At 40.9% G+C, this 26,181-nt stretch overlaps 2 protein-coding genes across 2 annotated transcripts; both read right to left on the bottom strand.

The window, feature by feature from the left end:
- Nucleotides 1-17,491: 17,491 nt before the first annotated feature.
- LOC114821962 (probable carboxylesterase 17) lies at nt 17,492-18,702 on the bottom strand. The gene has a single exon (XM_029095634.2). The coding sequence runs from the start codon at nt 18,619-18,621 to the stop codon at nt 17,620-17,622; it is 1,002 nt and encodes a 333-aa protein (XP_028951467.1). The 5' UTR covers nt 18,622-18,702; the 3' UTR covers nt 17,492-17,619.
- Nucleotides 18,703-23,826: 5,124 nt separating this feature from the next.
- LOC114823182 (uncharacterized) lies at nt 23,827-25,155 on the bottom strand. The gene is made up of 2 exons (XM_070813022.1): nt 24,093-25,155; nt 23,827-23,885 (listed from the first exon to the last, which is right to left on the bottom strand). The coding sequence occupies exons 1-2, from the start codon at nt 25,153-25,155 to the stop codon at nt 23,827-23,829; spliced, it is 1,122 nt and encodes a 373-aa protein (XP_070669123.1).
- Nucleotides 25,156-26,181: the final 1,026 nt, after the last annotated feature.

Below are 26,181 nucleotides of genomic sequence, written 5' to 3' on the forward strand. Positions count from 1 at the left end.
ATATGCTAAGACCAATTTGGTTACCCACTATAAATTAGACCCACCATACCCATCACACCTCCTACTAGTCTAACTGAAAATTAGGGGTGGGCTTGACTTCATTCGATTTTGTTTTTTGCCTAATCAAAATTACTACGTGGTTCGGTTACTTTTTAATTTTTGTTGGCTTATTTGAGGTTCAGTTCAGTTTTTTGTTCGGGAGTTCGAACTCTTTATATACATGAATGAATATATATATATATATATATATATATTCTATTATTATCAATGAAAACAACTGGGAGAGAAGAAAACGAGTACGAAAATTTACAAAGGTTCTCAAAACTAAAAGGCACAACCTCAGTAACCGAAAAAATACTTCCAGAAAAATTGCCTCGTCAGTGCAGCCAGTTGTGGCTATTTACAAGATGGTCTTCTACAAATAAAGGGTTGCTCGAATATTTTTCTTTACTATGGATACAATTAATTAATAGAAATAGTGATGACATTGGCTTTTTAAGAGCCACAAATGATGCTAGGGTTCGTGAGAGAGAGTTGGCTTCGGCGCTGAAAATATCGATCGAGTTTTTCCATTGGGGCGGATGGGTTGATTTGGCTACCCGTAGGGTTTCTAATTGCTTATTTCTCTGTGATTTTAGGGTTTTAGTGAGTTGGGCACCGATAAGCATGGTTTTGATAATTAGGAAGGTAGAGGAAAAGTATAGGCTTAATGATTCGGCTAGGTTATTCGTTTGGGGTTTGAGTCTGGTGAAGCTAATTAGTCCCAGGTTTTCTCCTCACAGTTGGTTTTGTGATCTCCAAGAATTGATGACTACTTTTCTTGGGAAACCAAAGGGTTTTAGGGTCGGGAAAGTTCTCGGATTTATTTCTGATTGTTCATTGGTTGCTTGGTGTATTGGGTATTATACCAGTAATTTGATTCATGTTTTTGTATTTTGTTTGTCTAATCGATGCTTGGATTTGTTTGATGCCGGTTTGGTTGCTTCGGGTTGGGTTCTGAAAAAATTGTTTGATATTTGGACCTTCCAATGCACCTTTCTTGCTCTTAAGTATCGTTTGGCTTTCCTTGCTCATTGGTAGTAGTCTTTCGCTTTTTTCAATATGGACTAGAATTTTCTTCCCTCTTCTTTCCATTTCTTTCCATTCTTTCATCTTACATTTTCTATTTTGTATTTCTCTTTCTATAAAAAAAAAATTAATATAAGATGTTGACGTGATTTAACCATGACCGTTCAAATAAGAGAGGAAAGAAAAAGAGAAAAAGAAAAAGAAGGAAGAGAATCCTAAAGAAAAAGAGAAAAAGAAAAAGAAGGAAGAGAATCCTACTCCTTTTAATATCATGAGGGTTCTCTAGTCCCACTCACTGCTGCTATTTTGCAATTATTACCAGCCTTTTGGGCTTATTGTGTGCTATCATTGACATTCTGGATTTTTGTTTGATCTTTTTCAACGGTTGGGTTCCCCCCTCCCCCGCGGCGGCGGGGGGGATGCTCTTTAGGCCATTGTCAATGGAGAAAGCTAAAGGTTCGACGGTTGGGTCCCCCCCCCCCCAATGCTTTTTAGGCCATTGTCAATGGAGAAAGCTAAAGGTTCAAAAGTTAAAAAATGGACTGACTTGCATAAAAAGTCATCTCCAACCAATTGTTAGGCTATAATTCTATCGAATCTACCATACCATTATTTAGCCAAATGGGCATTAGGCTAGCCAAACGTAACCCCCTCATAGCCATTTTTTTGGGGCCTAATTCCTCAGTTGTAATAATTTATTCAAATTCAACAGTTAGATTTGAAAACATCCAAAGTAGTTTAATTGAATTAACTAATAAATTTACAGTATAAACTAAAAACTAATAAATTAATGAGGAGGCTATATTTAGCTCATTCGGTTGGAGATGGTATATAAATATGGCCTGACACTTTTCGACGGAGCTATAATTAGCCATTTTAGTAAAGATTGGCCTTATTTATCAATTGGGTGACGTTGGATGTTTCCTCATTTCAACTCTTTATTTTTTTAGTTTTCCTTGTTCTACCAAACCTCAACTCTCTGCTTCTTCACCTCTCCATACTCGTAGACCTAGAATATGTAATAAGAAATATGTGCCCAACTTGAAAAACCCATTTCTTGCTCCCTAGCTTGGTCAGAAGCATGTAGTTGTTGAAAGAGCCAAGAGTACTTTCACGATGAAGAGAAGGGTCACTAGATTCAGTACGAACCTCTGCTCATCCATCAATGTGGAGTGGAGCATAGGCAAGCTCGTGTGCTTATAGGAAGGATGTTTGGCCAACACTTGGAGGTCAGGCTTATTAATGGAAGCTTGGTCTACAGTGGAAGAACGATGTAAAAAATACCTTCTATCTTGACCATTTCGGCAGGAAATGGTTTGCTTTAGAGTTTTCCGATGAGGATGACCTTATGTTTGTGATGAACAACAGGTCATGGTATGTCAACAACAACAACAACAACAACAACAAAGCCTTTTCCCACTAAGTGGGGTCGGCTATATGAATCCTAGAACGCCATTGCGCTCGGTTTTGTGTCATGTCCTCCGTTAGATCCAAGTACTCAAGTCTTTTCTTAGGGTCTCTTCCAAAGTTTTCCTAGGTCTTCATCTACCTCTTCGGCCCTGAACCTCTGTCCCGTAGTCACATTTTCGAACCGGAGCGTCAGTAGGCCTTTTTTGCACATGTCCAAACCACCGGAACCGATTTTCTCTCATATTTCCTTCAATTTTGGCTACTCCTACTTTACCTCGGATATCCTCATTCCCAATCTTATCCTTTCTCGTGTGCCCATACATCCCACGAAGCATCCTCATCTCCGCTACACCCATTTTGTGTACGTGTTGATGCTTCACCGCCCAACATTCTGTGCCATACAACATCGCTGGCCTTATTGCCGTCCTATAAAATTTTCCCTTGAGCTTCAGTGGCCTACGACGGTCACACAACACGCCGGATGCACTCTTACACTTCATCCATCCAGCTTGTATTCTATGGTTGAGATCTCCATCTAATTCTCCGTTCTCTTGCAAGATAGATCCTAGGTAGCGAAAACGGTCACTTTTTGTGATCTTCGCTAGATTGCTCCGGTCATTAGTGTGGATAAGTATATAAATGGATAGAGATAGGAAAGCAAACACAAGATGTACGTGGTTCACCCAGATTGGCTACGTCCACGGAATAGAGGAGTTCTCATTAATTGTGAAGGGTTTACACAAGTACATAGGTTCAAGCTCTCCTTTAGTGAGTACAAGTGAATGATTTAGTACAAATGACATTAGGAAATATTGTGGGAGAATGATCTTGTAGCCACGAAACTTCTAAGTACCGGAGTGTGGTATCGTCTTGACTTGCCTTATCTGTGTCATAGGTAGATGTGGCATCTTCTCTGGAAGTACTCTTCCTCCATCCAGGGGTGGTATCTTTAACTGGTGGAGATGCACAATGTAATGTATCAATTTCACTTAAAGCTTACTTGTAGTTTCATGCTTGGTCAAGCGCGATACAAACCATGTAGTAGGAGTCCCCCAAGTCGCCGAGCTAGAGGATCTGCTGAAAGAGGTGATAGACAAGGTAAGCAATCAGAGCTCCGGCTGATTGTTCACATTCTCCCTATCTTGCAGGCAGCATGAAGGATAAAGAGAAGAAAAATGAGAAGAGATGATATGGGATACTTTTGCTTTTGAAGAAGTAACTTTCCACATGCTTATTTTTGAACTGGGCTGGAGGGTTTTCTGGTTTCCTCCAGAGTATAAGGCCGACTGAAGAATTTGAGGGTCAAAACAAGTCCATCAAATCTAGAGTACGTTCGACCCTGCTGATATGGGATACTTTTGCTTTTGACAGAGTAGTGGATGTATTGGCACGTGTGCTGTTACGCTTGTCTCCACATGCTTCCTTGTACCCTTCTCACTTGCCCTATCTGTTCCTCAGGCAGATGTGGTATCTTCCCTGGAAGCATAAGATGTTGAAGATGAGTACTCGAGAGCAATGCCAGGTAAGTAATCAGGTAAGGGGTTCCAGGCAGTCAGTTCCTGGCTGGAAGCTTGATTCCAAGTGCTGACTGATTGCTCTCTTTCTCCTTGTCTTGCATGTAAGAACAAGGCCAAAGGAAAAGACAGGGAAAAAGCATGATATGGGATACTCTTGCTTTTAACCCTGATGATATGAGATATTCTTGCTCTAGTATAGCTTGTTTACAGAGGTATTATCGGGGGGAAAGAAAGCTGAATATTTCGAAAGGCTTCGTTGGGAGTGCCCTCTCAGATAAGAGAAAGGGTTGAGCATTTTTACAGGTCTGCCTGTCCGTTAGGGATGGAGGTCGACATATATAGGAGTCTCTCTAACATCAAGTAATAATGCTATTCCTTTACCATGCTTGGTCATAGCACGGTAGTGGGAGCTGCCAGCTTCACATATTTTAACTCTGTCAGAGCACTTTGAAAAAGTAGTCTGTGGTATCTGAAAAGTTGATGTTGCGTGTGAAGATTACAGACAAGCTTTATCCAAGGAGATCCAGCTCTTGAAGTTGGGAAAGTGGTGCCTCTTCGGTTTTCGAACAAGCAATCTTGTCGGGGATCTGGCTCTCGAGATTCGGAGAACGATGCCTCTTCGATGTTTGAGAAAGCAATCATGTTGGGGGTCTGGCTCTCGAGATTCGGAGAGCGGTGTCTCTTCGATTTTTGAGAAAGTAATCATGTTGGGAGTATGGCTCTCGAGATTCGGAGGGCGGTGCCTCTTCGATTTTGGAGCAAGCAATCTTGTTGGGAGTGTTTTCTCGAATGTGAGTAAAGGTTGGGCATGTTTGCTAGTCTACCTTGCCACGAAGCACAGAGGTTGACACACAGGGACTTTCCAATTATCCAGCAGTGGTACTGTTCCTTTACCCTCTCTTCGATTTTTGAGAAAGTAATCATGTTGGGAGTCTGGCTCTCGAGATTCGAAGGGCGGTGCCTCTTCGATTTTGGAGCAAGCAATCTTGTTGGGAGTGTTTTCTCGAATGTGAGTAAAGATTGGGCATGTTTGCTAGTCTACCTTGCCACGAAGCACAAAGGTTGACACACATGGACTTTCCAATTATCCAGCAGTGGTACTGTTCCTTTTCCCTCTCTTCGATTTTTGAGAAAGTAATCATGTTGGGAGTCTGGCTCTCGAGATTTGGAGGGCGGTGCCTCTTCGATTTTGGAGCAAGCAATCTTGTTGGGAGTGTTTTCTCGAATGTGAGTAAAGGTTGGGCATGTTTGCTAGTCTACCTTGCCACGAAGCACAGAGGTTGACACACCGGGACTTTCCAATTATCCAGCAGTGGTACTGTTCCTTTACCCTTGTGGGTAATAATATGGTAGCTAGACTTTCAAAATTTATGTGTCTAAACTTTGTTAGTGTTGTTTCTTTGCAATTCTTTTACCCTTCTTGGTCAGAGCGATGTAGTGGGAGCTGCAAGCTTCACGTGTCTCAACTTTGTCAGAGAACTTTGGCAAAGTTATCTGTGGTACCCATGAGTTAGTGTTGCGTGTGGGATGATTGAACAGTACGATTCATGTGCTTTCTACTTCGCCAGAAATCTTCGACAGAATGCCCATAATTTCCGCAAAGCTGAGTGTGCGTGTGACAGGTGCTGACAAGGCTGGAAAAGTAGGTGCCTTTTCGATTTCTGAGATCGACCCTCGTGGTCTCTGAGCAGCTCAGCTTTTGAGAAAGCAAGCCTCTTCGATTTCTGAGATCGGCCTTCGTGGTCTTTGAGCAGAATAGCTTTTGAGAAAGCAAACGCCTCTTCGATTTCTGAGATCGACCCTCGTGGTCTCTGAGCAGCCCAGCTTTTGAGAAAGCAAACGCCTCTTCGATTTCTGAGCAGACGCCTCTTCGATTTCTGAAGCTTCGTCGAGTGCAGATTTTTATAAGGGTAGACATTAAGTTCCAAAGCACACTTGAATATCCACCAGTAAAAGCTCCATTCTTGCACTTCTAAGATCTTGATTTGTCCGACCTCTTCTCTCTTCAACACCTTTGAAAATGTCTCGCCCCTCCGACCGTCGTTTTGACTTGAACCTTGTTGAAGAGGCAGCCCCGCCTTCTCCAGACAACATATGGCGCCCATCCTTCGTCTCCCCTACTGGTCCTCTTACCGTTGGGAGCTGCAAGCTTCACGTGTCTCAACTTTGTCAGAGAACTTTGGCAAAGTTATCTGTGGTACCCATGAGCTAGTGTTGCGTGTGGGATGATTGAACAGTACGATTCATGTGCTTTCTACTTCGCCAGAAATCTTCGACAGAATGCCCATAATTTCCGCAAAGCTGAGTGTGCGTGTGACAGGTGCTGACAAGGCTGGAAAAGTAGGTGCCTCTTCAATTTCTGAGATCGGCCCTCGTGGTCTCTGGGGAGCCCAGCTTTTGAGAAAGCGAGCGCCTCTTCGATTTCTGAGATCGGCCTTCGTGGTCTTTGAGCAGCCCAACTTTTGAGAAAGCAAACGCCTCTTCGATTTCTGAGATCAACCCTCGTGATCTCTAAGCAGCCCAGCTTTTGAGAAAGCAAACGCCTCTTCGATTTCTGAGCAGGCGCCTCTTCGATTTCCGAAGCTCCGTCGAGTGCAGATTTTTATAGAGGCTGACATTAAGTTCCAAAGCACACTTGAATATCCACCAGTAGAAGCTCCATTCTTGCACTTCTAAGATCTTGATTTGTCCGACCTCTTCTCTCTTCAACACCTTTGAAAATGTCTGGCCCCTCCGACCATCGTTTTGACTTGAACCTTGTTGAAGAGGTAGCCCCGCCTTCTTCAGACAACATATGGCGCCCATCCTTCGTCTCCCCTGCTGGTCCTCTTACCGTTGGGGATTCCGTGATGAAGAATGATATGACCGCTGCGGTAGTGGCCAGGAACCTTCTCATTCCCAAAGATAACAGACTACTTTCCAAACGGTCTGATGAGTTGGCTGTTAAGGATTCTCTGGCTCTTAGTGTTCAGTGTGCAGGTTCTGTGTCTAATATGGCCCAACGCCTATTTGCTCGAACCCGCCAAGTTGAATCATTGGCGGCTGAAGTGATGAGTCTCAAACAAGAGATTAGAGGGCTCAAGCATGAGAATAAACAGTTGCACCGGCTCGCACATGACTATGCTACAAACATGAAGAGGAAGCTTGACCAGATGAAGGAATCTGATGGTCAGGTTTTACTTGATCATCAGAGATTTGTGGGTTTGTTCCAAAGGCATTTATTGCCTTCGTCTTCTAGGGTTGTACCGCATAATGAAGCTCCAAATGATCAACCTCTGATGCCTCATCCTTCTAGGGTTTTGTCCAGTACTGAGGCTCCGAATGATCCCCCTCCAGTGTCTTCTATTTCTGTGGCTCTACCGACTGCTGAGACTTCTCCTAAGCAACCTTTGTGAAGGCTCCCTCTTGTTTGTTTATTTTGACTCAAGTATATGTACATATTTGTAACTTATCGGGGATATCAATAAATAAGCTTTCCTTCATTTCAACGTATTGTGTTAAATACACCAAAGCCTTTTTCGCTAAGTTCTTTGAATTTTCTTTTGTTGAAGCTTGTATGTTGAAGCTTTGTGAGTGGAACATGTAGGTTGAGGTAGTGTTCCCTTAATTTCCCGAGTGAGGAAAACTTCTCGGTTGGAGACTTGGAAAATCCAAGTCACTGAGTGAGATCGGCTATATGAATCTTAGAACGCCATTGTGTTCTGTCCTGTGTCATGTCCTCCGTTAGATCCAAGTACTCTAAGTCTTTTCTTAGGGTCTCTTCCAAAGTTTTCCTAGGTCTTCCTCTACCCATTCGGCCCTGAACCTCTGTCCCATAGTCGCATCTTCTAATCGGAGCGTCAGTAGGCCTTCTTTGCACATGTCCAAACCACCGTAACCGATTTTCTCTCATCTTTCCTTCAATTTCAGCTACTCCTACTTTACCCCGGATATCCTCATTCCTAATCTTATCCTTTCTCGTGTGCCCACACATCCAACGAAGCATCCTCATCTCCGCTACACCCATTTTGTGTACGTGTTGATGCTTCACCGCCCAACATTCTGTGCCATACAGCATCGCCGGCCTTATTGCCGTCCTATAAAATTTTCCCTTGAGCTTCAGTGGCATACGGCGGTCACACAACACGCCGGATGCACTCTTCCACTTCATCCATCCAGCTTGTATTCTATGGTTGAGATCTCCATCTAATTCTCCGTTCTTTTGCAAGATAGATCCTAGGTAACGAAAACGGTCGCTCTTTGGTATTTCTTGATCTCCGATCCTCACCCCTAACTCGTTTTGGCCTCCATTTGCACTGAACTTGCACTCCATATATTCTGTCTTTGATCGGCTTAGGCGAAGACCTTTAGATTCCAACACTTCTCTCCAAAGGTTAAGCTTTGCATTTACCCCTTCCTGAGTTTCATCTATCAACACTATATCGTCTGCGAAAAGCATACACCAAGGAATATCACCTTGAATATGTCCTGTTAACTCATCCATTACCAACGCAAAAAGGTAAGGACTTAAGGATGAGCCTTGATGTAATCCTACAGTTATGGGAAAGCTTTCGGTTTGTCCTTCATGAGTTCTTACGGCAGTCTTTGCTCCTTCATACATATCCTGTATAGCTTGGATATATGCTACTCGTACTCCTTTCTTCTCTAAAATCCTCCAAAGAATGTCTCTTGGGACCCTATCATACGCTTTTTCCAAATCTATAAAGACCATGTGTAAATCCTTTTTCCCATCTCTATATCTTTCCATCAATCTTCGTAAGAGATAGATTGCCTCCATGGTTGAGCGCCCTGGCATGAATCCGAATTGGTTGTCCGAAACCCGTGTCTCTTGCCTCAATCTATGCTCAATGACTCTCTCCCAGAGCTTCATTGTATGACTTATTAGCTTAATACCCCTATGGTTCATGCAATTTTGTACATCGCCCTTATTCTTGTATATAGGCACCAAAGTGCTCATTCGCCACTCATTCGGCATCTTCTTCGTTTTCAAAATCCTATTGAAAAGGTCAGTGAGCCATGTTATACCTGTCTCTCCCAAAACTTTCCACACTTCGATTGGTATATCGTCTGGGCCTACTGCTTTTCTATGCTTCATCTTCTTCAAAGCTACAACCACTTCTTCCTTCTGGATTCTACGATAAAAAGGGTAGTTTCTACACTCTTCTGAGTTACTCAACTCCCCTAAAGAAGCACTCCTTTCATGTCCTTCATTGAAAAGATTATGAAAATAACTTTTCCATCTGTCTTTAACCGCGTTCTCTGTAGCAAGAACCTTTCCATCCTCATCCTTGATGCACGTCACTTGGTTTAGGTCCCTTGTCTTCTTTTCCCTTGTTCTAGCTAGTTTATAGATATCCAACTCTCCTTCTTTGGTATCTAGTCGCTTATACATATCGTCATAAGCCGCTAACTTAGCTTCTCTCACAGCTTTCTTCGCCTCTTGCTTCGCTTTTCTATACCTTTCACCATTTTCATCGGTCCTATCCTTGTATAAGGCTTTACAACATTCCTTCTTAGCCTTCACCTTTGCTTGTACCTCCTCATTCCACCACCAAGATTCCTTTTCGTGTGGGGCAAAGCCCTTGGACTCTCCTAATACATCTTTTGCTACTTTTCGGATACAACTAGTCATGGAATCCCACATTTGGTTAGCTTCCCCCCCCCTCTATCTCACACACACTGGGTGATTACTTTCTCTTTGAAAATGGCTTGTCTTTCTTCTTCACCTTGAAAGGTAGACTACCCACTTTAAGGATACTGATGTGATTACAAAGGTGATGGTTTGGGCTAGGCTGTTTAGGGTTCCTGTGTAGTATAAGGAGGAAGGTGTAACTAAGGACATAACGCAGCCAATAAGACGGGTGATTAAAGTTGATAAGATTACGCTTGGGCTTGATGGAGTCTTTTTCAAAGTTTTGCTGGAAGTTGATCTCAGATTCCCCCTAAAGAGAGTTCTTATTGTGAACAAGAAGAAGGACATCCCTATTCTAATTAGTTATGAAAAAAAATTTGAAGTCTATTTTTATTGCGGAATGAGGAGGTTAGATAGTCATGCCTGCCATGAGATGGAGGATGAGGATGGATGTTTTATGATTGATCGTGTCTTTGAGGGTGAGTCGTGTTTATCTGGAAGACACTCATGTTGACGAGGAAATAAAGTTTAGTTTGCTTGAATATGAGATGATGTGCTTCCCTAATGCTGCAATTGTGGATGAGGACTCAAACGAAGTGGAGAATGTTGGACATAGAGCTGAGGATGAGGGCTCTAATGAGGAAGGATGAACCACTGTGATTCCTAAATGGAGAAGAAAAGTGGAGAAACGTAGGTCCGGTGAGAGGTCGAGATATGACATGCTCTACAGGGATATGGTCCCCAAGCACAAATGGTTGCCTTGTGCCGATCTGGTCCAAAGCTGGAGGAAGTTTGATAAGATGGTTGTGACTGAATAGAAGGTTGTCATTGTGTCAAGTGTGATGAAGGATGTGGTTGATGATGGAAGGAGTTTTACGAATGTCGTTGCTGCCTTGTTGGCTACAGAAGCCGATACTGCTACTACAAGGCATCTGTTAAGTCCGAGAATGAGTCGAAGAAAGAGGTTCCGTGAGGAGTATACTGAAGAGGCTTGTCCAAGTGGGTATTTTGAAGAGTTGGATTGGTGAAGTGTGTCGTGTGGAATTGTAGGGGGCTGGGTAAGCATGATTTTAGAAGTAATTTTAATTTTATGTGTGGTAGTAGGATGATGGACCTTTTTTGTTTAGTGGAAACCAAATGCCATTAGAAAAGGTCTCTGTTAAGTTTTCAAATGGTATTTTGATAGTGTTTTTTTGCTGTGATCCAGATTGTGGGGTTGGGGGTTCATGCTTGGATTAAGGATCGTTATATGGGTTTGGAGGATGCTGCTACTACTTGTATGTTTACCCCCAAAAATCCCTTCAACTTGGTTTGTGGGAGGAAATCCTCCTCTTAAACCATGTGGATAAGCCTTGGTGTTTCATGGGGAGGGAGAGAGAAAGAGTGAGGGGGGTGGGGGAATTGAAAAATATAAACTTGCATATGAACGATTTCATTAACTTCTTAAATGATGGGAACCTTGTGTCTTTAGATGCTGCTGGTGTGCCTAAGTTGTTTGGTACTGAGGTTCTTTTGAAAAAAGCAAGTATCTAAAAAAGTTGGGAGCTTTTTTGTGTTTGTTAAACTTTCAACTTCAATTTTTTTTTCACAGTTTTGGGTGAAAAAAATCAAAAAACAAAAGCAGCAAAAGCTAGCTTTGAAAAACTGGCTTTTTTTGCTTTCATAGCTTTTGCGCAAACCTAATTTCCAAGAGGCGCCGAGTCCTTTAATAAAAATTTTCAAATACCCAAAATGGCCTTAAACAATTAAATAAAGTACACATAATACTAACTGGAAGACGTCGTCGACTTCAATTGGGAGATCGTCCTTGTCGACTCTGCCACAACGCCGTTCACTCACAGCTTCAACAATCACCGTTATTGACCTTGGATTCCATACCCTACGACATTGTTTCTGTCTCTGACCTTTCACCCATCTCTCGTTCGTCCTCTCTCACTCCCATGCCGACAAAATTGTGCCGAGAAACACCACCATCTTTTCCGGCGATAACTAGACTCAGATTCATATTCGGTTTTGGCATCGTGGACTTGCCTAGATTTCCTATATTGCACTGCTTATAGGAGACCGATCTTCGTATTTATGCAAATTAGGAGAGCCCAGATTGCCCAGACTGAGAAAATGAGGAAGAAAAATGCAGTGATACAAGTGAGAGAGATTGAGGAACAACCCATCAAAGACAGCACAGTCACGACGTTGGCACCTTCGGAATCCATGGAGATGAAAATAAAAAAGAAGAAGACGGAGCAGAAAAAATAAAACCTGAGAAAATTGGGGTAGTGGAGGGAGACTTCTAGAGAGAATTTTTTTTTTTTTGGAAAAGTCTAGTCGATGTAGGTGGAGAAAATAAAGGGGGGAAGACTCTAGAGAGAGTATTAATAAATAAAATTCTTATTCTTTATTTTTTTGTCAAATATCAAAATATTATTCTTATTTTACATTTAATATCATACTCATTTTTGTCATTTGACATGGTCACAACAGTTTTATATAAAAAAAAATTTACCAAACACTCAACTGCTTTATTTTACAGTTGTTTATTCTCACAGCACATAAGAATCTTTTTTTTTTTAAAAAAAAACACATCAATACCAAGCTAGCCCTTATACTTGGACTAATAAACACTCTGATGACACTTTAATCTTCAAGAGACTTGATAAAGTAGTTGCAAATACTTAGTGGCTTAACCGTCACCCTAATTATTGTCTTTATAATTATCCTATTTTTTGTTCGGATCACAAGTCCAAAGTGGATTATTATTGAGGGTTTAAAGAGGTATAAGAGGTTGAAGGCCTTTAAATTTGAAGCCATGTGGTTATTACACCTTGATTTTAAACAATTTGTTAAGGATGCTTGGAAATGCCATGAAGGCTTGATGCCGATTGACCGCTTCAGGGTTGTGTGAACACTTTTTGCTTTCTTGTTAAGAGATGGAACAAGTCTATCTTTGTTAATGTAAAAGAGAGAAAAGAGAAGCTTTTTAAAGATCTGGATGACATACAACACAAAATAATGACTACTAGTAGTATTAATTACAGTTCCAATAGTAATATTTTTACTAATAACTACGCAAATGGCAATGATATTCATAAGGAAGCTAGGTTAAATATGAAATTTTCTCTAGTTCTGCGTGAGGAGGAAGTGATGTTGGCTAAAAACTCCAGGGTTAATTGATTAAAGCTAGGGGATAAAAATACAATATTTTTTCAAATCAGTACTAGAATTCTTATTTTTATTTTTTAACAAATGATATTATCTACACTAAATGAAGGGGACGAGCTTAGCCTCACAATGGGCTAGCAAAAGAAATGAAGTCAATAAAATTAGGGATAATAATGGTTTCTAGTGGTATTTTGGTGAGAGTTTGGAGCAGGTTTTTGTGCAGGAATTCATGTACTGTTTGGTACGTGGGATGGGACGGAACGGAGTGAGACGAGGCGTTCCGTCCCATGTTTGGTGCGCCTAAAACTGGTGGAACACGTTGTTCCATGGGATGAGTTTTGGGTGAATTTTCGTTCCGCCTCACTCCCTCTGGAACGACTCGTTCCACATCTGTGGAACATAAAATTATAACATTTTAAGACAAAACACTCTTTCTTCTTTCCCCCGCCGCAGTCCTCACCATCCATGATTTTCTCCCACAAACCAGAGCTAGATAACAGCCTTTCGGTTTTGAACAAAGATCCCAAAGTGGGTTTTATCTCCTCTTCCGGTTCCTCAAAATTCTCGACCTTGGTTTTCGATTTCTTTCTGAGGCTTTGAGGTATGGGGGGGGGGGTAGGTTCTTGTTTCTGGGTTTTTGTTGGATTTTGATGTCGGATTCAAGTGAGACTTGGGTTTTTGTTGGGTCGATTGTCGGTGAGTGAAAGGAAGAAGATGATAAGGAGATAGACCTGATTCTAGAGAGGAGTGGCTCCGGCTCCCTCTCGGAGTCTTTGGAGTGGGATAGCCATGAGGTCAGGATCGGTGCTGAGGAGCTTCTTAGAAGCATGTTTATGGCTTTAATGAAATAGGAGTTGAAAAAGCTGTCACATATATATATCGCCAAATCACCGATTTGAGAGGTACCCACTGGGTTTTTCCCGAAGATTTGTTCGAAGTCGGTCTGAAAGATTTCAACTCTCAGCCAACGGTGGGGTCCACATCCTAGCAATTTAATCCAGAAGATCCGCACATCATATTTTGGACTTGTAACTTCCTAAGATCCACATTATGCTCATAGAAGAACATATTAAAATCTCATCGTGATCCGACAGTCGGATCTCCACCAATCTCAAATTCAAGTGGTTGTCAACAATTAGTTTTACAAACTTAAAAATACAATTCGGGAATGTCGATATGTCAGATTCCCAATCCGTCAATTCTTACTATCCTCAAATATTATGTACTATTACGTATTTAAGTTTGGTGCCGATCCAACGGTCGAATCGTCAATTCATATAATAACCCCGTGGTAGCCAACTAGGTGTTAAACTACGAAACTATATTAAAACATCAGAATTCCACTAAAGCAAATGTCAAATATGGAATTGGTGCATCAAAATTAGCCAAGGATGGTCAGGTGAGGTCTCGGCCCACGTGGCAGCCGGCCGCCTCGACTTGCTGGAAAATCCACCCAATTCCAAAAATTACCAAAATTCACATAATTGTAGATTGCAATGAGTAGAACAAGTTTCATATCTATGACCAAGGCCAATTTGGTCAGGAAATGCCCTAATTTCACTCAAACCCGCTGGAAACCCTAGAAATGGGTGACTTCGATCCTTCACCTCCAGTGCTTCGCCGCCCCCCAAATCTGTTTGGGTTCCTGACCTCTAGAGGAGTGTTTTGTTGGTGGTAATTGAAGGAGATCATTTCACAAATGGTGGATCTCGGGCAAGGTTTCCCACGGCACCCATGGTGATTTTGCACCAAACTACAACCAAATTCCTTCTGATCTTGGGTAGAAATGGAAGAGGGAGGGTCGTGAAATGTTTTCCAAGTGGTATCTCAACTTAATTCGCTGGAAATTGACTGGGAAACCATCAGGTTCCATGGTTTCCACCGGTCGGATCGCAAGGGTCAAGAGAGACCTGGTTTTCCCCCTCCTTTTCTTCTCCCCTCTTTTCCTTCCTTTCTTCCCTTTCCCATTGGCCCATCCTCCTCCTCCTTTTTCTGATTGGCCGTCTCTTCCCCCTTCCTCTCTCCTTTCTCTTCTTTTCTTTTCATCCCAACCAAACACGTGGCACATCTCATGGCTCTAGAAAATATGAAGAATTCTAAATGAGGGTCAAAATTACAAGAATGTCTCTAACTTTAAACGTTAACAACTTTTTCGTTATAAATCGTTTTACGAATAGTTTGCGCCTATGCGTTCGTGTGATCGAGCTCTATTCGAAAATATAAATCATGACCTCGGAAGGTCTACGGATTTTAGATAATTAATTTCCAAACTTCAAACTTCGTAACTAGTAAGGGGACCATTACTTGAAGAATTCGATCGTAGACTCGGCTCCAACCCTAGTTCAATGAACAACAACCATAAATGCAGTTTCATTTGTCAATAACGATTACTGGGACACAAACACCATGGTATAAATGTCCAATCTGACTGTTTCAACAATTCCATCTAGGCGTTCGGGACTAATGGAAAGCATTGTCAACCAAGGAACTGAGTGTAAATCAATCAAAGATTAACCCCTTCAACCTTAACGATCAATTGACACCAAAATAATTTTTATTCACAAATTTCTGTTCAAAGATAAGATTTATTAGTGTCTATCAATGAACAATCGTCTTTGGGTGAATCGTCCCCCTTAGGCCTTATGAAACACGATGCAATCTTCTGAATTTCTTTCTCCTTATCTTAGCTTTATGTAGTCTCTTCGTCCTGGGTGTGGCTCGTTAGCTGCCTAATCTGTATCCAGTTTTGGAGCTGGTTGTTTGTTTAGTTTTTGGTCTCCTTTGGTGTATCTTTGCTCTGGTTCGGTCCTGTTGCTGACTTTTGGCTTGTAATGTAAATGTACTTTGACCAAAAAAAACAAAATAGTGTACAAAGTGTTTGAGGAAAAGTCTTAAAGAAATTTTTTTAATATGTTTACTCTAACTTGAAGAGGTCGCACTTAGTGCGATGGTAAGTGCCTTCGCCCATGAGCGGTAGGTCTCGGGTTCGAGACTTAGGAGCAGCCTCTCCATAAATGGGGGTAAGGCTAGCCGACATTCACCTCTCCCAGACCCTGCGTAAAGCGGGAGTCTTGTGCACTGGGTACGACCTTTTTATGTTTACTCTAACTTGGCAACAGGATATGTCTATCAAGTGTTTGTGGAAAAGTTATAAAGAAACCGTGTCAACTAACAAAGAAGTGTATGATTTTTTCGATGAGGTAACAAGTCTATCATAGATATGTTTTTACTTATTTGATGATCACGCATTTATATATTATTTCCATTTTGTTCGACTTCTTAATTTAATGTAGATGAATACAACACAATCTCGCATATCCTATATTTTGCATTTTGGTATTCCGTATGTGGTCATTAGCTTTTGCAGCTACCATATGCGAGGATGTGTTGGCATTCATCTATTAGATCAAAAAGTAGTAACAAATGAGGAAATGAGTATAGATAAATGATAAATGCGTGATCATCGAAACAAGAACAAACATATATATGAGGTGTATGTTACCTTATGATCCAAATATCATACACTTCCTTATTATTTGGCACGGTTTCGGTCAGTGTATCAAAAATCGTATTGTTCTTGAGAAACCTATGAAGCTTGTCATATTTTACAGGAGATTCTAGTCCATCAGCCGTAAGACATTTGGAATCTAGTCCAAAAATAACCCCTCAATCAACATAAAATCCAATATTTATTATCTTTTATATATTGTTGTCAAGTTAGAGTAAATAGATTAAGAATTTTTCTTTGAGGGTTTTTTAACACTTGTTAAATATATCATGTTGGCAGGTTAGAGTAAACCTTTTTTTTTTTAGGCTTTTCCCAAAGCAGACTTTTTTGTCGAAACAAATTTTCATTAAAAACCAAAAGCAACAACAAAAATCAACCGGAACCAAGATACAACCAACTACAACACGAAAAGCTAAATAAACAACCGGCTCCAAAACTAGATGGACTTGGAGATAGAGCAGATAAGATTTAAGAAAATGTAATTTACCTCTTTTTTTTTCTTTCTAATTTACTGCGAGACCATTATTAACAAAAGAGAAGATAAAATTTGAGAAAATGACCAATTTAGGGAATTTAAAGAATTATGTTAGTTTGTCCCCGTGATTACGGCTTTCCTGTTCAAATCTACTGTTTTTTAATGTTCAAATCTTCTCCTTTTTTTAATGCGGAAGTTAGTGTAGAATAACGTTTGGGCTAGATTAGGTGAAGAAAAAGGACTAGAATTCTCTTCCCTCATCTTTCCATCAATTTCCATCATCTTCTCTTACATTCTCTTATTTTGTCTTTCTCTTGCTGTAAACAATTAATATAAGATGTTGATGTGGCTTAACCGTGACCGTTCAAATATGAGGGGATGGAAGGGGTGGGGGAAAAAGAGGGGAGAGAATCCTACTCCGAAGAAAAATGCCCATATCTACTGGCGCTATGGGGATTTTCGAACCTCTGGGTTGGTTCAAAAAGAATAGTAGGTATAATGCTATAACAATAAGCACACACCACATTTCAACCTATGAGAGCAAGGTCAGAGAGAAAGGTCAAAGGACACCAACTGAAGATCCCCATTCAAAATACCAGGTTAGATATATACATGATGAATATGAACCACTATATGGATATGAATCATCATTTCAAGAATTTAATCTAAATTTACATAAATTCTTCGTGTTAAATAAGGGGAAAAAAAGAAGCAGCAAAACATAAGAAAATTGCAATTTTTTTTTTCATTTCGAAAGTTTATATTTATTAGACATTGGGCATGAAGCAAACGACCCATATATGGCCAAATATATATAGTAACGTTATTACCAATTACATGGTCGATTTTATTAGTGGTTGTTGACGAAATTTTTTATCCCAGAAATTAGAGCCTCAGTTTGTTCAGCCGTTTGAGGATCCATATCCACCGCAATCTTGTTAAGATAAAAGCTATGACTCATCCCTGGACTAATCAGAAGCTCCACGTCCTTCTTAGCCCTCTTCATGGCGTCATAATATTCCATCTCTGTGTCTACTATCATGTCCATCTCAGCAATGCATAGAAGAAACGGCGGCAGCTTCAGAGTATCTAAAGACGGTGCTCTGGAGCCCATCGGACAAGTTATCGGATGGTCCTTAGTCGACCCCAATGGCAGAGCCAAGCTCAGAAACTTGTCCACCATGTCTAGGGTTAGCATAGGTGACTCTGGCTGCTCCAACTCCGACCTACTCCTCACTGATCGAACGAATCCAGGGTGGATAGGGATCCCACCTGCTAGCCTCAACGGACGCAAATCCACCTTCCCTGCTCGAGCGGCAACTTCATGTACGAGATTTCCACCCGAGCTGTCCCCTATGAGAAAGACACGGTTGAAGTCTGCGTGACTGACTAGCCACTGCTCGTATGATTCACCTTGTGCAACGGAACGAAGCCAGAGCAGCGCATAGAAGCCGTCGATGATTGGAGCGGGGAGACGGTGCTCGGGTGCGAGCCTTAAGTAGACAGAGATACAAATGGCTTTGGCTGAGCGTACGAGCTTGGTGTACATTTGGTAGTACATGTACCAATCAGCCTGGCTTATACAAAAGCCACCTCCGTGGAGATGAAGGATTACAGGGAGCTTCAAAGAATCATCGGGGTTTGTCTCCGGTAGATAAATTCGTAGCCGTAGGTTTTCGTTGACGCAAACATCTCGGGTGGCAACTCCATCGATGAATTCATCATGTGGTGCGACTGGCTCGGTCATGAACTGGACTTGAGGCGGTCCAGTCCATGTCCGATCAACTGAGCCATCGGCGAACACTCTCAGCCAACCAGACACCTCATCAACAAGAACCTTCTGGCAGACCATGGTTCATATATATATGGATATATCTAGATTACGTGATAATTCTTAGTAGTGCTACAGGTAGTGTCAGAGTATGTGGATATGAGACCTTGACACGACCCTTTATATAGGAGTTGGAAGTGTGTGGGAACTGAGAAGGTTGTCGGAAACTGGAAAGAAGATTCGACGCGGTTCAGTTTTTCAAGAATGGTAAGCTATGCAAATAAAAATACTAGGTCATCACCAACTCGATTAAAATAAAAGTTGACTTGATTGACGCCGATTAAATAAAAGAATTCGGATTTTCGCCGGATCAATTTTGTGAGGATTTTAAAGATCCGTGAATCATTTCTGTTTATCATACATCGTACTATTAGAAATCATTTTAAATATTTTTATTTAAAATTAATTACAAACAGTACCTGACAAAAATTGATCGCACATTGTATGGTGAACGGACACAATTTACGAATTTTCATGATCCTCATCAAAAGGATTCGGGAGAGGATCTTGTTAGTAAATAAAAGCGTGTTCCTGGAATATTACATGTACCAATGGGCTGCATTCGCGCTGCTTATGCGTGTGGCACCATTGACTTGTGTACGCTACATTTACTATTCTGTATTTATAGTTTTGTATTATATTTGAGGGTATACACACATTAAATTAGAAGAAAACTAACGAAAAATTAAAAAAAAAACTATAGTTTTAATGAAGATGACAAATAGATGTGTAGTGAAAAGTATCAGGGAAAGGTAAAAATGTGGTATTTCGTTAAAAGTGAATAATACCGAAAGTGTTTCGTTAAAACTTTATATATATATATATATATTCTCTAGGTTGATACTGTAATTACCAGTTACGTAACCGTAGGGTTAGGGTTTGTGATGTGATGTCTTTTGGATTGTATGTATAGGAAACTTTGACTGAGGTTTCGTAGTGTGATCGTCATGTTATATATAATTATGTATAGCCATAATTGGGGTTGTTAATAAGCTTAGTTAGTAGAATAAAATTAGGATTTAGGCTTTAATAAACCCTAGATAAAAGTTAATTGTTAGGCCTGATCACTGGAGAAAACTTGTTGCATGGATTAAGGGTTAAGGGTTAAGTGTACTTATATTTGTACTGTGTGTGCCCAAAACGATGTTATTTTGTACTTTGAATTAATAAGAGTAGCTAGTGAGCTTTTGTCATCACTCCAAAAAGTCGTTACGTACTCTAAATATGGAAAATTCTAATAAAGAAAATAGACGTGAATGCTAATGACATTTTAATATACTATTGCTCTCCGCACATCTTTTCTTTTCTTCTCTTTTATTTTTTATTTACTTCCTAGGAATTTCTGATTTGTAGGAGAAAAGGTAGACTCAAATTTCACACAAGCATTTATACGTAAAACTTGTGAGTTTTTACTTGGCCCTCACACGCCCGTGCATGCAAAGAAGTCCTTCATTTGAAAGACTCGACTTTTTTACTAACATGTTTCGGGTAAGTTATGAATCGGGAAGGAAAAGAAGGAAACACATTAGAAGATAAGAATCGAAACAATTCAAATACTCATGTTTTAGCAAACATAGGGAAGCCAAAGATTACTCCATATAAGTAAACATCCTAGCATTTTTCAATAGTTTGAACGAGTTCAAAACAATGGCAGAGCTACACCCACGACTAAGGTTGGCAGTAGCCTAGGGAGCTTTAGTTTGAACTCTTGCTAATAGTCTATGTACTAACCTACTTTAACCTATTATACTTATACATACCCCACCCAATTCTAATAAAAACTATAAGTTAATACGTAATTAATGCAAGACTTTTTAAGGAAAAAATGAAATTGTATTACTTGTTATGTTAGTTTGGATTATTAGTTCAGATTTTAGAGTTTTATATTCATGTATTATTATATAATTTTATGTAGGTACGCAAAAATTTATGTTACTTTATGTTAATTATTTTAGTCTGCCCACCCAAAAACAATATCTTGGCTCCGCCCTTGGTTCAAAATTTTCAATAATTTCCCTACCTCCCTTTGTCTCTCCCCAACCGTCCCTCCCAAAACAAAACCGTAGATTTTCTGCAATCTAAATCGCCGACCCCTTGCTCTGACTTGGGGTCAATGGAGCCACTCCCTACCTTTCTCCTAGCCTCTCTCTCACTTCTTAACCCTCTGCTAACCCCTCCACCTCTAGTATTCCCTCCACTAACCTTCCCATTCACCTCGCTGCCTCCCTACCCCATGTCTCCCCTACCCTTCTTAACTTATGTAGCTCATTCTCTCTACTCCCTAGCTCTTCCCCACCATTTTGTGAGTAGCTCCTTCATGGCTTTGAGCCTCTACTCATATTTGGGCCATGCTCGTTTCAAGTTCTCTTTCTTTATTTGGGTGAGATTCATGGTTAGGGTAGGTTTTGTGGTTGCTAGTGGGTTGGTTCTATTGAATTTTGATGTATATTTGCTTGATGAAACAATTACAAGATGAAACATATATATAGGGAAGAAAAAGATCATAAGCCTAATTTTGCCTAACTTACCTATCTTGCTTGACTAACCTAACTTGCCTAACTTTGAACAAGAAAGTTGACTAGCCTAATTTCACTAGTCATCCAACACCATTATTCCAACATGTTTATTTCATGCATTTTAACACTCCCCCTCAAGTTGGAGTGTGAATGTCGATGACACCCAACTTGCTAATTAAGACCTCAAATTGTGCCGAGCTTAGTGGTTTGGTGAACAAGTCTGCAGGTTGATTCGAGGTCCGTATGTAAGCTGTTTGCACCATTCCCATTTGAATCTTCTCACGTACTAGGTGACAGTCTATCTCTATATGCTTCGTTCGTTCATGAAACACTGGGTTCGAAGCAATGTGCATGGCAGCTTGATTATCACAAAACATTGTGACTGGTTGTGCATGATTTACTTGCAAGTCCTTCAAAATGTTTCTTAGCCATATAACTTCACAACAAGTAGTAGCCATAAAACGGTATTCTGCCTCTGCACTAGAACGAGATATTGTGCTTTGTTTCTTCGTTTTCCAAGATATCGGTGCTTGTCCAAGGAAGATACAAAAACCGGTTATTGACCTTCTAGTGTCTTTACACCGAGCCCAATCAGCATCACAAAAGGCTTGTAATTGTAGTGAACCTGTAGAAGGCAAAAGAATTCCCTGTCCAGGAGATTGTTTGATGTACCTGAGAACCTTATGCACCGCTTCAATGTGAGGTTGTCGTGGCTTGTCCATGAATTGGCTCAACATATTAACCATATAAGTTAGGTCAGGCCGCGTGATGGTTAAGTAAATCAGCCTCCCTACGAGTCGCCTGTATGAAGAAGGATCATGTAGGAGCGTCCCATCAGTTTGTGTAAGGGACAGGTTTGGTTCCATTGGTAATCGTGAGGGCTTCGCACCAAGGAACCCAGCATCTTCTAGTATCTCCAACGCATATTTGCGTTGGCACAAGGCAATCCCTTGTTTAGATCTTGCAACTTCTATCCCCAAAAAGTATTTGAGTTTTCCCAAATCCTTTAGTTTAAAATGTTGGGAAAGGAAGAGTTTAGTCTCTTCAATTTCTCTCAAATTGTTACCTGCAAGTATCACGTCATCAACATACACAAGTAATGCCATAAAACTGCCTTGACGGTTTCGGACGAACAATGAGTAATCTGACCATGATTGATGAAAACCAGTAGTCTTGAGAGCACTAGACAGCTTGATAAACCATTGTCTCGAGGCCTGTTTTAAACCATAAATGGATTTGTGTAATTTGCATACTCGTGTCTCCCTCTTTCGTCCGAACCCAGGAGGCAGGGACATATAAACCTCCTCGTATAAGTCACCATGCAAAAATGCGTTGTTCACATCAAGTTGATGAAGATGCCAGCCTCGTATGGAGGCAATACTCAGGAGGACACGGACGGTGGTGAGCTTGGCAACTGGAGCAAAAGTTTCCCGATAATCAAGCCCCTCAATTTGACTGTAGCCTTTAGCAACGAGACGAGCTTTGTAGCGTTCAACACTGCCGTCAAGTTTAAGCTTCACCTTATAGATCCATTTGCAACCGATGGGATGTTTGTGAGGTGGTAAGGGCACAAGAGTCCAAGTGCGATTGTCATGAAGGGCAACAATCTCTTTTTGCATGGCGTCACGCCATTTTGGATCCTGAACAGCTTGCGAAAAACTGATGGGTTATTTGATAATGGTGAGGGTGGTGAGAAAGGTTTTGTGAGTGGGGGATACATGGTCATAAGATAAATAACGAGATATGGGGTGAGATGTACCTGATGACTGGACCATGCTTGTGGAAGATGTGGGAGCAACACGGGAAGGGAGGGCCACCTCAACATGAAAGTCCTGCAAAAATGTGGAAGTTTTGGTCGGTCGAGTGCTACGACGGAGTGGAGGTGGTTGGTCTGGTGATGGAGTGGTTGGAGGTGGTGAAGAGTGTAGGGTATGTGAAGGTGTTGATAAGGTATCTGGTGGTGGAGTTGTAGTAGGTAAAGGAGATGAGAGTGGTGTGATGTCGGCAAGTGTGGGAGAGGTGATGTTTATTTCTTCGGGTGCAAGGCTTGAGTGCGACTCAATGGGAGAGGTCAAGTCAAACGTGATGGGTGAGGGTGTAATGTTTGATGGAGACGGGGCAGCGGAAGTGGTATGATTTTGGAATGGAAAATGATCTTAAAAAAAAACAACATCCCTAGAAACAAAAGTCTTATTGTGTTTTATATCAAACAATTTATAACCCTTTTGACCATAAGGATACCCAAGAAAAATGCATTGGATTGCACGGGGGTCGAATTTAGATGGCCTTTGGGCGTGTGTAGAAGCAAAACATAAACTACCGAAAACCTTTAAATGGGAATAGTTAGGTGCTTTGTGAAACAATTTTTCGTAAGGTGTTTTACCTTGGAGAAGTGGAGTGGGTGTTCTATTGATGAGGTAGGTTGAGGTTAAGATTGCATCCCCCCAAAAACGTTTTGGCAAACAAGCTTGAAAGAGCAGAGCCTGAGCAACATTGAGCAAATGCCGGTGTTTACGTTCGGCAACACCATTTTGTTGTGGTGTGTTGACACAACTAGATTGATGTATGATGCCTTTGAGAGCATAAAATTGCTCAAGCTTAAACTCAGGGCCATTGTCACTTCGTATGATTTGAACTCTGGTATTGAATTGAGTCTCAATCATTTGAATGAATCCGACTAAAATGTCTTTTGTGTCAGATTTATGTTTCATCAAATAAACCCAAGTGCTTCAGTGTAGTCATCTACGATGGTAAGGAAATACTTGGCACCTGAAATAGAAACAACTTGATAACCACCCCAAATATCAATATGCAATAATTCAAAACATGATTTGGTAGAAATAGAGCTCAAAGGAAAGGGTGATCTTGTTTGTTTGGCCAATGGGCAAATTAAACATTTTTCCAAATCACAAGCCTTATTGTTAAATAAAGGTAAATACTTTTTGGTTCCTTTACATGAAAAAGAGAAGGCTTTACCTGAAAGTTCTTCATGACTAGGAAGATTACTGACTTGATTGGCAAATGATGATTTGTTCTTGTTCAACATCTGAAGGATTTGCTTGCAGTCCTCCTGAGAGAATGGGAAATTAGGCACTGTCTCTTGCTTGTTACTTTGTGAAACTTGATTCCCCTTTGAAGAAAAGAGACGATTGGATTCGGTCTCTGTGGCTGCTTTCCGTTTTTGAGAGAAATCGAAGGTGTGGCCTTTCCATCCGCAAAAAGTGCACTTGAGATGTGCACGACAATTTTTGGTGATGTGATTGGTTTTATTGCACTTTCCACATCGCATCTCCTTGTCTTCAGGTGTAGGTTCTCGCCACAGATTCTTCACTGCAAAGACAGCAGTTTCTAGTTGTGTGCTTTTCCCATTGGAAACCTCTGCCTGGCGTTCATGTCGAAGGACCAACGCATATGCCTTGTTCACCGTAGGCAGTGGTTCGAGAAGAAGAGTATTGCTTCGAACCGTAGCATACGATTCGTTCAGTCCCATAAGGAACTTCATGGTTTTCTGAGTTTCAACATATGAGTTCATCTCATTCTTTGTTCCACAACTGCATGCTGGAATGGAACACAAAGTATCACGTTCATCCCATAAACTTTTAAGTTTAGTGAAGTAAGAACTTACACTCATATTGCTTTGGACGCAATCATGGATCTCGTTCTCAACATGGAACAGCTGAACTATATTCACATGTGAGAACCTCTCCTGCAGATCGGTCCACATTTGTCGAGCATCCTTGTAGTTGATGACACTCCCTGAAATCTCCTTTGACATGGAGCCTAGTAGCCATGTCTTGACCAAGTTGTTGCAGCGATTCCATTGCTGCAGCTTCTCAAAATTATCCTCACTTGGTTTGTTGATCGTTCCATCAACAAAACCAAGTTTGTTCTTGACCGTTAAGGCCATACTCATGGATTGAACCCATGTGTTGTAGTTGTCTTCCACCAATGGTTGTGGTACGAGGATTGCACCAGGTTGATCCGAGTGGTGGAGATAGAGCGAGTGGTTGGGATTTTCCCATTTTGAATGAGAGGCCATGCCTAGAATGGTTGACCTCGTGGCTGCTTTAGAGCTGTGTTTTGTGGTTTTTCCCAGATCACAGCTCTGATACATATTGAATTTTGATGTATATTTGCTTGATGAAACAATTACAAGATGAAACATATATATAGGGAAGAAAAAGATCATAAGCCTAATTTTGCCTAACTTACCTATCTTGCTTGACTAACCTAACTTGCCTAACTTTGAACAAGAAAGTTGACTAGCCTAATTTCACTAGTCATCCAACACCATTATTCCAACATGTTTATTTCATGCATTTTAACAAGTTCCACTTCCATCAGCTTGTTTCCATAGTGGTGACACTCTCCTCGACCAATTTGGTGGTTGCAGCCTTGCACCCACAGGTCCAGGTTACTCGTTGCCTTATTCAAATCTGATGGCGTTACTGCCTTGTGCAACCACATCAGATGACTTCGCCCTTGTGTAACCTGATTTACTCATGGATGTAGTGGAGCTCACTAGTGTGGTGAAGGTGTTGTCTTGGTTATTGTCCTAGTCGCTGAGATGAGCTGATTGATGGCCACTTGCTCAGAGTAGTGTGTAGTTGGTTTTGTAGCCTCGCCCTGCAAGTGTTGTATTTACGATGACTGGATGTTGACTTTGCTTTAAGTGATGAGTTTGTGGTCTAGTCTTTCAACAAGGACTTTATGTGGTCTCGCTTGAGATGATTTTATGTGGCCTTGCACTTCTACAATGACCTATGTGGTCGTCAGTATAGGTTTGTTGTGTCTATCATGTTATTGTGACAAATTTGTACTGATGATGTTTTGTAGGGTAAGGCTGTGCTTGTGGTCGGATATGGGCTTATTGTAATTTGTTTGATTGCACAACACTCCAGATCAATTTTTTGGTCACTGAAGTTATGTACTAAATTGGAAACCTTTGTAATCTTTGTAAAGTTCAATGAAATACCACTTTCCATTGCTTCTAGTAAAAACAAAGTAAACATGCCAGCGTGGCATTTTTAACCTCTACATTTACGTTTCTCTGCCTTTCTCTGAT

The sequence above is a fragment of the Malus domestica genome, chromosome 02 (genome assembly GCF_042453785.1).
Source record: "Malus domestica chromosome 02, GDT2T_hap1".
Taxonomy (NCBI): domain Eukaryota; kingdom Viridiplantae; phylum Streptophyta; class Magnoliopsida; order Rosales; family Rosaceae; genus Malus; species Malus domestica.

Excerpts from the sequence above, each read along its gene's own strand:
- LOC114821962 (XM_029095634.2), bottom strand. The coding sequence starts at position 18,621 with ATGGTCTGCCAGAAGGTTCTTGTTGATGAGGTGTCTGGTTGGCTGAGA.
- LOC114823182 (XM_070813022.1), bottom strand. The coding sequence starts at position 25,155 with ATGGCCTCTCATTCAAAATGGGAAAATCCCAACCACTCGCTCTATCTC. Across the intron at positions 23,886-24,092 it reads TAGTCATGAAGAACTTTCAG|GTGCCAAGTATTTCCTTACC; the intron begins GTAAAGCCTTCT and ends TTTCTATTTCAG.